This window comes from Ornithodoros turicata, chromosome 1, assembly GCF_037126465.1.
Source record: "Ornithodoros turicata isolate Travis chromosome 1, ASM3712646v1, whole genome shotgun sequence".
Taxonomy (NCBI): Eukaryota; Metazoa; Arthropoda; class Arachnida; order Ixodida; family Argasidae; genus Ornithodoros; species Ornithodoros turicata.
Genome location: NC_088201.1, coordinates 198,989,786 through 199,002,377, shown reverse-complemented (window position 1 = coordinate 199,002,377; position 12,592 = coordinate 198,989,786). Strand labels below are relative to the sequence as shown.

The 12,592-nt window shown below is 42.2% G+C and overlaps 1 protein-coding gene across 1 annotated transcript; it reads left to right on the top strand.

Moving 5' to 3' along the window:
• The first annotated feature begins 6,333 nt into the window (after positions 1-6,333).
• Positions 6,334-12,227, top strand: LOC135375145 (uncharacterized). The gene is made up of 9 exons (XM_064607872.1): positions 6,334-6,549; positions 7,317-7,563; positions 7,679-7,822; positions 8,519-8,625; positions 9,148-9,258; positions 9,388-9,462; positions 9,993-10,106; positions 10,202-10,290; positions 12,191-12,227. The coding sequence occupies exons 1-8, from the start codon at positions 6,385-6,387 to the stop codon at positions 10,268-10,270; spliced, it is 1,032 nt and encodes a 343-aa protein (XP_064463942.1). The 5' UTR covers positions 6,334-6,384; the 3' UTR covers positions 10,271-10,290; positions 12,191-12,227.
• The last annotated feature ends 365 nt before the right edge of the window (positions 12,228-12,592 follow it).

Here is a 12,592-nt window from a genome sequence, read left to right as displayed (position 1 = left end):
TCGACACTTCCCCATTTTCCTAAATAATGTTTTAATTATGTAAAATAAACCTTTGTTTGTATTCTATTAACACATCAAATCCGTCGCTGTGTCCCCTTTCCTTTCGCTCATATTCCACGTCGCGGCTGTTTGATTTTTCATCTTCTGCAGTTTATATATATGTATTGTATATATATATATAATATAATATAATATAAACGTCGCCCACCTACGCATTGCTGATGAAGGCCCAATAAGCCCGAAACAGCTGTCCAATGCTGGTGTGGCGACGTTTGCGACTTATAAACATATGTTCAACGTGCAGCCAAAGAGTCTACGCTATTTTTTTTTCACTTATATATATATATATATATATATATGTGTAAAACAAACACAGTTATAAAAAAAACTGCGTAACTGCATGGACAGGCGATTTCAGACAACCGTCTCGCAAGCAGTACGTGATGCACACACTAGCTGTGCGAAATTGCTGCGTGGCTAGCATGACACAGATAGACTAAGATTTTTTATTTGAATTGTTCAAACAAGCATGTGATGCACACACAGGTCAAAAGTTATGAGATACAGGTTCAATACCACAAGCAATAGTCGGGAACCTGCAACATAGAACTCATCTAATAAGATAACAATGAACAACAACAGAACCAAATAAATATACAGATACGATCAATTCATATGTACACATGTGCTCTACTATATAGGCAACAAAACAAGTAATCAATCCTGTACCATACACATTGTTTGGTCAATACAAAATATAGTAGTTAAATGTAACGTCGTTGTTTAATCTGTTGCACCACTGAAATATTGGATTCTTAAATGATAAGTTAGTAACAACCGTTGAGCTGATCACTAGGAAAGGACGTTCACGAACAAGACCAGGAAACGGCGGAATATCCAGTCGATGGAAAAATGCGCTCAATTGCCAGATTCGCACACACCTTTTCTGTAATTTGAAGAAGCATTCAAGGTACGAGGCTCAGGTATTACCGTATTACCTAGGCAGTAGCACAGTAAATTATGTGTGATTGAACCCGCAAAATAAACAATATGAAAATCAGAAAAACCACAACATATATAAAGGAAACTATTGTCGTGCAACAGTATGGCATGAGCATGACTGCACCACCTTCTTTCCACTATATCTATCTGTGGCTTCCATGCTTGGCTTCCATGTTAGACAGTCAATATAGCTTTCGGTGTACACTCAGGCTGAAAGCAATACTGATGCAAAAGCAGTAACTTATTGGACTAGTCACGTTCAATGGTGTTGGGTAGCAGACACAAGTATGAGAGATCCTCGGTTGCAAAATCCATAAAAAGACAAGGACCTAAAATATCTGTTGGCTGAATCACTGTGACAGCTCGGATTTGCGACTCAAAACAGCTCTTTATGTGCGCTGGAAATGTCACAGGTGTGGTACTGCTCTCAATGATCTTGATACACACAAGATAGCAGTTTTGGGTGCCTTGAACTGAGACCAGAAGTATCCGCTGAATTTTTAGATACTCCCCACTTTTCGAAACAATCACACTGCTGTCACTTTTCGTAGCCCTAGCGTAGGTACTGCTGTGATATCATTTGCTCTCATGAACAAAACGGTAGTATTCAAGGGCAGCCGACACACGCACATTTGTTATGTTCTGTAGAGCCTCCAGTTCATTATGACTGAACTGCACAACATGTTTTGGAGTGCCAAGCATGCATGACTCACCAACATATTCAAAGTTCTTCAACGGCTCATTGCCGAGCATGCACAGGCACATTTTCTTAATGGTTGCTGAGATTGGCAAAATTGTCAGGAGCACATCTAACTGTTGCGACATCAGCACTCGCTCAATGATCTGGTGTGGCATGCCTTTTGCTGCTGTTATGTTCTTTAGCAAGACTCCATTGCCGCCTTCGAATACGAATGCAGAATGTGCCCACAATGGACCGAGGAACTCGACTCCCTTTGACAGATGCAGCAACTGATGAACGTTGTAAGTCATGCTACTATCACCATACAGTCTTCTTGTGCGAGAGACGAACATTCTCAGCAAGTCATCTGAAAAGAAGAACACAATATTCTAGTGCATTCGACTAAGCAACGACCTGCTAATGCTACGCTCAGGAAGCCCCTCAAACAGGAAATTTTATGTTTCACCGTCCAATAAACAAGTCAATGCAACACATCTTAATCAATTTTTTTTCTTGATTTGGCGGCTATGGTTATGCATTTGTAGAGAGCGAGTCAGTTGAACAAATGGGAATAAAGCATAGACCATTAAATATCCAAGGAACACATGAATCCGGAATCTGTCCAATGAACTACTACCACATCCCAGATCCCACAGACTGAGTGACAGTAGTTTACTTTTCTGCTTTGAGCGGCCAACCATCCTCAGCTTAGCAGTATCTATAGAATAAAAAAATGTATCACCGAATTTCTAGCAGTCATATATTCATTCTAGCTATTATCAGCATTCAATATAGTATGGGTAGGGCATACTCACATTTGGGTACTGGCTAGGGGAAATAGTGCTCACTAACTACAATGTTTAGTAATTACAATAACAAAGCATGCCATTAAGCGCAGTAAATTTAAAAACATTGAGCAGAACCGACACGGAGCTTGTTGTGTAAAGTTGTCATCATTGCCACTGTCTTCCATTGCATTGTCATTGCAGTGCCATTGCACTGGTGTCAGAACTGCACTGCTGATTTAGTTCCATTTTCTGATTATTTAATTTCACAGGCATCGCTTCTCATTTGTTCCCAAGCCTCATGCATAATTAATACTGTGAATCACCTGAACCTTGTGATCTACAGATAGATGATACTGTATGCTGCGACTACTGAAAAGTAGGTGAAGTACGTACCAGCATTCCGGAGGAACCTAGGTGAAATTTCTGTCCGAAGCAGATGGTGTGTAGCTTCTACTAGCAGACTGAGGTGTTTCCAGTACTGCGTGGGAAGGATGCCCGCAGTGCATGGGAGGCAGTAGAATAACAGCCAGTGGCGCCACTCACTAGCTTTCCAATGTGGCCGTTCTGCAAGTGACCGAGGCAGTCGCGTAAAGCAGTGTGGGGGTCGGATGGCCAGGAGTCGTTTATCTACAGTGGTTTTGTTGGCTGGAATGCAAGGAAGCATCAGATGATGACGATGAGTGTCAGTGTAGTACTCTAAGACTTTCACACACAAGCACACGCAAGACTCTTGGCACCTTTTAAAATGAAATTAACTGATATTCAGTGCTACTGCTGGTAATGACAGGAGTTTTTCTGGTGCATAAGCATCAACAGGCTAGATTCTCAGTGCTTCCAATGTAACATAAAAAACGGTTAGGAGCAACTAAGATTTATTTGAACAAGAACTTTCGTGCAAGAGACTGCACTTCTTCAGGTTACACAACTAAGTGCAACACAAGTATATATAACCCAAGAGAACAGATACAATAAAACAGGTTTCCAGAACCAAGTAAACAGAAAAACAACCAGACAGTAATGCAATGCATCATATACAATCATATACAATGCATATTACCATCTGGTTGTTTTTTCGGTTTACTTGGTTCTGGAAACCTGTTTTATTGTATCTGTTCTCTTGGGCTATATATACTTGTGTCGCACTTAGTTGTGTAACCTGAAGAAGTGCAGTCTCTTGCACGAAAGTTCTTGTTCAAATAAATCTTAGTTGCTCTTAACCATTTTTCATGTTACGTGTGTGATTCCCTCTTCGAAGACTCCTTGACAGTGTTTCTCTTTTTTTTTCCTTTCCGACGTATGCTTCCAATGTGCTAGCAAACATGAATGGTGCAAAATAATGATTACTAAGCAAACTCGTAATGCTCACCTGAGGTGAGCACAGCGAGAAAGTGTTCTGTCACCTGTCTCGTGACTCCCAGTAGGACGCAGTGCATATAATCAACTGCCTCACCCGCACAAGGTTGAAGCTTTGAAGGTTCATTAGAGGAGATGGACCCTTTACTCCGTTAATAGGGCACTGTATGTTAAGGGCCATTTCCATGTCCCTGACAACACTATCGTGGGTACGTTCACCTTCGGGCTTGTCGACGAGGAACCTCATGCTCCCTAAAAAGTAATCAGACAGCATGTTGTGGTATAACATATAAACATGCACCAAAATATTTGTGAATGAGGCTATAGCAGATTCATAACACAAACTTACCATCTATGTATGTTCCAGGGACGTAGCACCACGTGCACGGAAAGTACCCGTTGAATGAAACATGATTTTGCACCATGGCGCGGGCTGGAGTATCCACACAACAGCACAGTGGAAGCACTTTCGATGTGATTATTTCAGAATTATGTTTCCATACGACTGTCTTTTTTTGGTTCAGTTCTTGTACAAACTTGTCAAGGAACATGGTCATGTCAGGATGCTTTTTTCAAAAAAAAAGGCCGATCAGCATGCAGTTCTTAAAACGCACTTCTGGAGGTAGTTCATTTAATATGTACTGTATCGGCCAGACAGATGTTTTTGATGACGACCACACAGGAGCTCCATCAGTATTAAATGTGATGGTCAGATCCATGGAAGACAGGGTCCCGTTGGCCTGTAATCTTTTACGAAGGGCCGCGTCAGTGATATCAGTCACAGCATCTGTATGTGTGGAAGAGTTCATCTCTATTAGGTTGTCATAGAGAGCATCACAATTTTTCTTGATCACGTGCTGCATTTGTTCAGAAAAGTTGAGTATGCTGAAGAAGCTGCCAGAACTTTTGAGATTGTCCTGCTCATACCTTTTCTGGCAAATTGTGCATGTTAGCGTTGCACCTTCATTTTCCTCCAAAGGCATGCTACAGTCTTCGCAGTAGTAGTGGTGAGTTACGCATGTTCCTGCCTTCGGTTTCCAAAGTTTTCTTAACATGTATGTGCTGCGGGGTAGTACTTCACTCCCAAACAACGTGTTTATAAGTCTAAGCAAGTCGTTGAGGGCACTCCACGTCAGAGAATGTCCAGTCGCAAAAGATGTAACTAGAGCAATGGCTTCAACTTTTTTTATGTTTGAGTTTGGAATTGTCTCGTCGCCAAACTCATTGATACAGTTCGCCACAAGTTCCGCATGCTCCAACAATGGCACGTCGTCTTCGTCGCTCTCTTGGTGTTCATCGCTTTCATGTTCTTCCTCCATCCTGTTGTGTTGGTATCCACCACTTTCATGTTCTCCCTCCATGCTGTTCTGTTGGTATCCACCACTTTCATGTTCTTCCTCCATGCCGTTCTCTTGATATCCACCGCTTTGATGTTCTCCCTCCATGCTGTTCTCTTGCTGTGAGACTGAACCAGGAATGGTGTTATCAAAATGTGCGTCAGTTCCCGACGCACTCGTTTCGTCAACGGAGACACTGTTGCCCAGCTGTACGGCATGGTGCTGTGCTTGCTTCCTTCTGTAGTATAGAGTTGAGCGCGGAACCTGGAACGGCTCCCCTTTGTTTAAGTATTGATTTCTGCGTTTTACAACTCGTGAAGGCCCGCAGGGGCTACAGTTGTTCACCACTTCTCTTCCGTCTGCTACATTCTCAGCAGATTCCGGTGAAGAATCCATCATAACTCAGAACACGTGATGCATCTACATGTAGTCGCGTATTGATTGCCACCTGCTCTGCTAGTCTTGATATTTTCGTGTCCCCAGTGAGATTCGAACCAGTGAGATTTCGAACCAGTGACGCAAGCAAAGTAGCTGACAGGTTACACTACCATTACTTCTTCGTAGTTGAGGTACTTGCTCCAATGACTTGCTTGCTGCTTTGCTTTTACAGAAATCGCTTGGTAGTAGCCGAAACGTGACGGCTGAACGAATAACTATTATTTGTATCCGTTTCCACGTACTGTACATTATAACAATATATCTAAACGTATAGTTTTACACGTTTTACATTTTTCATGCGTTTATATGCGTACAAAATGCTTTACGTTTTTTATATATACGTTGTATATATATTACGTATACGGCCCGTCCGCTAGGGGGCTGCGCGTTGCCGTGTTTTCTTCACCCACATGGATCACATGTGCTGGCTGTCACTTCTAGTTTGAAACACGTGGTTCTTGTCCTCTGGCTGCAGCAACGATATTCAACATTTTCCTGTTCTACGAGCTATTTCCCGTATGAAATGTACGCCTATGTTACGTATCACGACACAGTTGAGGCAATAGTTCCAGTTTCAAGAATTAGGAACTTCAACCCCAAAAATGTGAATGACTACAATCCTTCGGCTGTTGTTTACGCATACTGGCAAAACAAAGATGGATCAGTCGAAGATTATTGTCCTGCTTCGGTAACGATGCGGAAAGGTACGTTTCACGATTCTTCGAACATTGCGAAACCATGTGTTGTTCGTTGTTCCTAATATATCGCGGTACGTCTTCCTGACTACATGAAATCTGACGCGCATTTTTCCCAGTTCCACGATAGTGCATCTTTTTACCGGTGCCTACCCTCTGTTGCAGAAAGTATACAGGAAATGGCCAAAACATTGAGTGCAATGCACAAGGCTGTTCCAGAGATATTTGACCATGAAGAAACAGAAGCCAGATATACGGTGAGCAATTTGTTTTCAAAATAGGTACGGCAGTGGGATGTACCTCAAAATGAAGTGATAGAAATCCCAGTTGCAAAGTGAACTACTGTAAATAAATGCTATATTTGACGAGAAAACGAACGATCGCTCGCGGGAAATTGTCCTCTAACCTCTACATAAAAATGCAAACACCAAACTTGAACCAGCTACAGGGTGTGGCAAGATTTTCCGACACATTTCGAAAAAGCATTCAAAGTCGTATGCATGTCTAATAATGACCAAATGTGCTAGACTACCGTAGTTTTCTCACAAGTATTCAAAAAGCACAGCCTTTAATTTCTATACTACAACAACATGTTATTAGATATGACCTCATGCATTTTTAATGTTGCTGTCGCTAGGCTTACCACTGAAGCAGTTTTCTCAATTCCGTCCCGTGCCGTGATGCTGTGCCTGATACGAAGTTGCGAATGTCGCCATGTGACATGAAAGATATTGTCTGTAAGCTGTCATGACAAAAAAGAAAAACACGATACTTCATCACGCCTCTCTTCAATTTCTTTATTTCCTTGTCGAATTTCATTTGGGTTTTACTGTCGCAGTAGCTACTAAGGCCATAATGCGCCAAGTTCCTCGTAGCAGACGACAGGCTTGTTTCTAGAACGTGAATTTCGAGGTCGAGGATTTAGCAACCAGGAATATTGAGGCCCTCCCTGCCAGTGTTATTTTATTATCTTTTTGATTTGTTTATGCTCCCATCATGATGCAATCGTTTCTGCGTTGTGCAGACAAGACCACATTCACAAAAACAAAGGGCAGCCAACATCAGGACAGCAAAGAACGCAGGGCTAAAAAGGATACTCAACACCCACAAGAACAACAATGGAGTTTTGCCTGAGTCACAAAATTCACAACTTGAAGCCATGAGAGAGAAGAATAAAAATCTGAAGATCCAGCTGGCAAAAGTGCAGGAGGAGCTGGAGAAAGAGAGAGAACTCTGCCGTGGTCTCCAAGAGGTCCTATTGAAGAAGTTTGGTAATTACCTACAAAAGACAATATTTTGGCATAACATGTGCTACCATGACTGAAGTGACTGTGCATAAAAAAATGAAGTGATGTTCCTCATAGTGTTTGGTGTAATATCTTTCAGATATTGTGCCTTTGGCACCTTCATGTCCAAGATGTGCCCAGCAGGGGACACCACCAGGTTCATCCACCTTCCTTAATCTAAGAGCTGCGCTACAGATCATGGGGGATGACCAGGAAGCGGGTCACGCAGAGAGCACTGTGAGAGGTACAGAAGAGCATATATATTTCTTATGGTTTAGAAGTGTAAAACATAGATAAAGCCAGGGTGACGTACATGGAGAGGCACTCGCTTCCAACTGAGCGGCTCGGCAAAACCAGGGAACATATTTATAGATGTGAAGAAGTGGGGAAACCCAAGATTGGTTCATAATAAATCAAATTCCCTTCCGGTGATTAGCACAGATACTTCGCTCATGCAGCTACAGTAAACCCTCATTATGTCGAAGTCGACAGGACTGAAAAAAATAAAAAAGACGTGCGGCCGAAGAAATTCTTTGTGCATCCTACAAGGAAAAGAGGTTGCAAAAGTGATTGTGTTTCGAGAAGAAAAGAAATGGGAAATGCGGTCTTCATGAATGTTCTGGGTGGCAACCAGCAGCCTATTGTCGGGCATGTGCTGCGTAATATGCCAAGTTGCTCTCTCCACTCTTCAAATAATCCTGTTGTAAATACATATACAGTGCATCCCCGTTAATGTGACCCTCGGTACTCACTTTATGACTGTTTTTCTTCGGCACCTTTCTGTCGCCACTAAGTCCGCCTTGTTAGTATGATAGCCTCTTATCTGACTATGACAAACACCTGTAGCTCTGTGAAGATGTATATTTCTTGATGTCGCACGGTAACGATATTGTGAGTAATGATATGGTGCTAACACGGAACTATCAACAATATTGTACAGAGGAGTCCACCATTCCTGACATGCCAGTGCAGGCAGTGGACAGTGCAGAAAGGTTTGCAGGGCAGGGTGATGCCACAGCAACTTACAACCCAACAAGCTGTCAGCAGGTAATACCATTTCTTATGTCAATCCTTCGGCATTACAGTGGAGACCACTTATAACATATGTCGGAACTTTGGAAACTGTGTTGTAAATGCATAAGCATGCTCATACAGACTGTCAAAACAGTGACCCTGCCACCTCTTACATGCATGGACCCTGTGTCTAGCGATGTGCCGTGTGTAATATGCTGAGTAAGCCGATGATTTACACCGGATTCAACCCGATTCAACGAGAATTGGGTTGAATCAGATGCAGTTCAACTTGATTGCACCCGAATTATTGAAGCAAAATATAACCCGATATTTACCCCCGATTTTTCTGAAAAATAAAACCCGAAAAAATCAGGCTCTAATTATAAGCAGTCCCGCACTGTATGTGGTTACGTTATAAGTGGTCTCCACTATAATACCGCGGGCTAACTTTTCAGACCACTGGATTTTGAAAGATTATTGCACAGCGTGTTGGAATAAATAGTTTGTGTAAGCATCTGCTGCATGCATTGAACGTAACAATTAGGCATTTTTTAGTATCCATGCTATCCTGCACCTCCCGGATATGTTGCAAGTGCCACTTCGCAAATGCAACGGAGCAGCAACAGTGGTGGCTCTGAATTTTCCGCTGTAATAGCAAGTAGCAAGGTGAGTGATGCCCTATGGAAGTCATGTGTAAAGCATGGTGCAATTTAGATAAACAGTAGTCATGAATCAGCAGAACCCCGGTTCCTAGATGTTTCGTGTCATTCATTAATGGCTAGTGTAAATTTACAGGGACAAGAACTGCCTCAACCCAACGCCACAAATGAGACTGTGTTGCCCCCTGCGATGGCTACTGTTAGCAATAAGGTGAACACATCTGTGTCCATATTTTCGGAATTATGTTACTGACATGGTAGAACAACATTAGTTGCTTCTCTAACAGTGTATGACATAGGCAGACAGGTTTGAATGCACTGTAGGGTTCCGGGAGGCACAACGTCCCCCACTCCCCCTTCATGCACAATGGTCGGGCAGGGTGTCGCGAATTCTGTGTTGTGACGTTGTGATGCAAAGCTTTAAAGGATTTTCATGATCACTCACATGAAACATGCGACTCTTAGGATGTCCTTCAAAACTTTCATCTTGAGTGTCAGCTGGGTAGACTTTCCGGAGAGTGCCTGCCTGCCCCCAGGGATAGTTCCAGGGGGGTCAGGCCCCCAAGCCCTCCCGCAATTGGCGCCTGTGTGCTGGGAGACCTTCTGTATGATTTTGCTCGCGCCTATAAATGCATATGCTTATTAATGTCATTGGTACTACCTATTTTTGTGTAGGTTTTTATAAAAGTTTGCTTCCACATCTGTTGCATGCATGAACTTTAACAACGTCCACATTTTCAGGTAGCAGAGTCACACCCTGCACCTCCAGTCCACAATGCATCTGCCAGCATTCAGATGATTCACGGAAATGTTGGTTTGCAATTTGCTGCAGCAGCAGCTTCTGTTGGTGGCCAGGTGAGCAGAACAAAATTGAAAAACCACAAAAATTGAAAGTTCTATATGATTGTTTTCTTAACTTATAAGGTTTCTGTTCTTTGTTCTATCGACAGGTGTTAATTTACAGGGACAAGAACTGTCTGAAGCCAACTGCACAAATGAGGCTCTCCTTCCCCCCGTGATGGCTTCCGTTGGCAATAAGGTGAACACATATCTGTCATCGGTTCTCACTGATCCGTCATCATCGGTTTGTAGGCATGCGTATAGAGATATAACTTCAGGGGACTACGGTATGCAAAAGGAATGCCACTTTGCTCTCTGTGAGGAAGTGAATACGACGCCTGATAGATGATTCTTTCAGTTGTCAGCACTGAGTACAACAAAGCAGAAGCCGACTAGGATATGTCTTCCTATTTCATTTCTCTTAAGAAAAGAGATAGTTTAAGCAGACAACAAATGTATAGTGCATATGGGAAGAAGAAAATCTCTCTAATCTCTTACCCTCCTCCCAACATCTCATTCCCCTTTTTTACTTGACCATGTACAGTTGTGCGTGTTTGCATTTTTGCCTGATGAAGCGTGATCCACCATGCGAAAGCTCATAAAAAATTTGAGCGAGCTTCATTGCCGTTTTTCAATTTCCTACATATACCGCGTACACTGTAAGAAAATATTCCGTTTCAAAACGGGAACGAATGCTGCTATCCGTTGATGCCAGCCAAGTGCCCGTAGTCTTCCGTTACGGCTCTGATGGTAGGCGGCGAATGTACAGGAATGCATCCGTAACTGAGAAAAACGGTGTTGAGTCTGTTGTGAACTGCCAACGGCTACCACTCAGTAAATAGTACATCATCACCGAAGTGCCGTTTGGGCAAGGTACTGCTATATATCAGTAAGTATAGGAAACTGTACTCGTGATGTGCCTCTTCATTACAGCAGCAATTCACTAATTATAATGACGGGGCGCTGTCCAGTAATGAAACGATGATTCCGCTTTAAAACAGGGATAAATGCTGTCGGCCATGATGCAAGCTGGTTTCCTGTTGTTTTCCTTTACAGTCCTTATGATCAATGTGAGATGTCCAGAGATTTTGTTTCATTGTTAATTGTTCAATTCTCATGTTTTGTGTGTCCAGAGAGGATAGCTTTTCAATAATAACCCTTTATTTTGGAAATTACTGGAAAGACTACAAATAACTTGTGCATGACTTTGGTGGCGGAACATTTGACCGTTATGTATCACATGAGCTGAAAAGAAAAGAAAGTATTACTGAGCCTACTTAGTCATAATACTTCCACGACAAATTAAATTATTTGATGAATAAAGAAATGTAATATGCTCGTAGGAAGCATTTACAACTTACATGTTCCCACTTCTTGCTATGTTCATCTGCTGCCCTCACTGCCTCACGCATTTATGTATGTAGCCCTCTTGATTTTTTTATGCCTGCTGGCTCCCTTCGTTCTCAATGATACCAACCAGGTGCCTAAAATCACAACCAGTTAATAAAATTTTCTTATGAGTATTAAAAATAATTGCATGAAATATTCTTAGTTTCACATGGTGTAATGATCAGGACAAACACTCCATTTCTCTACTAACTATTCCAAAGAAGTTTATGAAGAACACTACACGTCCACCACTGCAAGTGGCACAACAAATTTCTGAGCACATAGATAGGATTTTTTTTTTCATCTGTGAAACATGCTTATCAGCATAGTTCAGCATGGCAGAGACATCACCATATGTGAAGCATATGAATGTCTCTGAAAGGTTAGCAGTTGATATGGCCTCTGCTATACGTATGTGTTACATCGCCTGCTGTATTTACTGCAGTATGTATCGTACCAGCCGAGTAAATATGTAGTATAATATAAGGAGGGTTCTTGCGAGACAGGCCCGCAGATACTACTACTACATGACGTGAGTTTCAAAATGCTATATTTTACCTGTATGTGATATGCTCTCCTACAACATTTCAATGCATGTCACAACATTTTTTTTTTATATCTGCTGTACTCTATCCAGGTAAGCCATGCAAACAGCAAATATACCTGTGAATAAATATCAGGAGTGCCTCCCACCTTCAATGGATATGCAGGGCCATGACGCTGCCATGTGTGCCACTTCCTGTCGTTGAGAGGGAAGCAGAACATTGTCTGCTTCCAATGCATCAAGTACTGTCTTGCTGAGGCTCTCCCAAGGGTAATGAATTCGTGAGAGCAGAGACATTTGTGGGATTGGTGAAGGTGCACTCACACGTGTTGACTGATCTAAACAGGAAAGCAAAACAAAAAATGGCACTTAAAGCCCCAAGCAAGAGGGCAAAGTGGCATCTGGAGATGTATGCACTATACCTTGTTTCCACAGTCCATTTTTAACAATGAAAATGTCATCGAGGCATTTCTCAGCACCAGCAACCATACAGCGAAGTGATAACTCATCCACTAAATACACCTAGAAACAAATAACTGGTGTTACAAATATTTTTAGAACAACAATG

Excerpts from the sequence above, each read along its gene's own strand:
- LOC135375145 (XM_064607872.1), top strand. The coding sequence starts at position 6,385 with ATGAAATCTGACGCGCATTTTTCCCAGTTCCACGATAGTGCATCTTTT. Across the intron at positions 7,564-7,678 it reads GGTCCTATTGAAGAAGTTTG|ATATTGTGCCTTTGGCACCT; the intron begins GTAATTACCTAC and ends AATATCTTTCAG. Across the intron at positions 8,626-9,147 it reads ACCCAACAAGCTGTCAGCAG|TATCCATGCTATCCTGCACC; the intron begins GTAATACCATTT and ends GGCATTTTTTAG.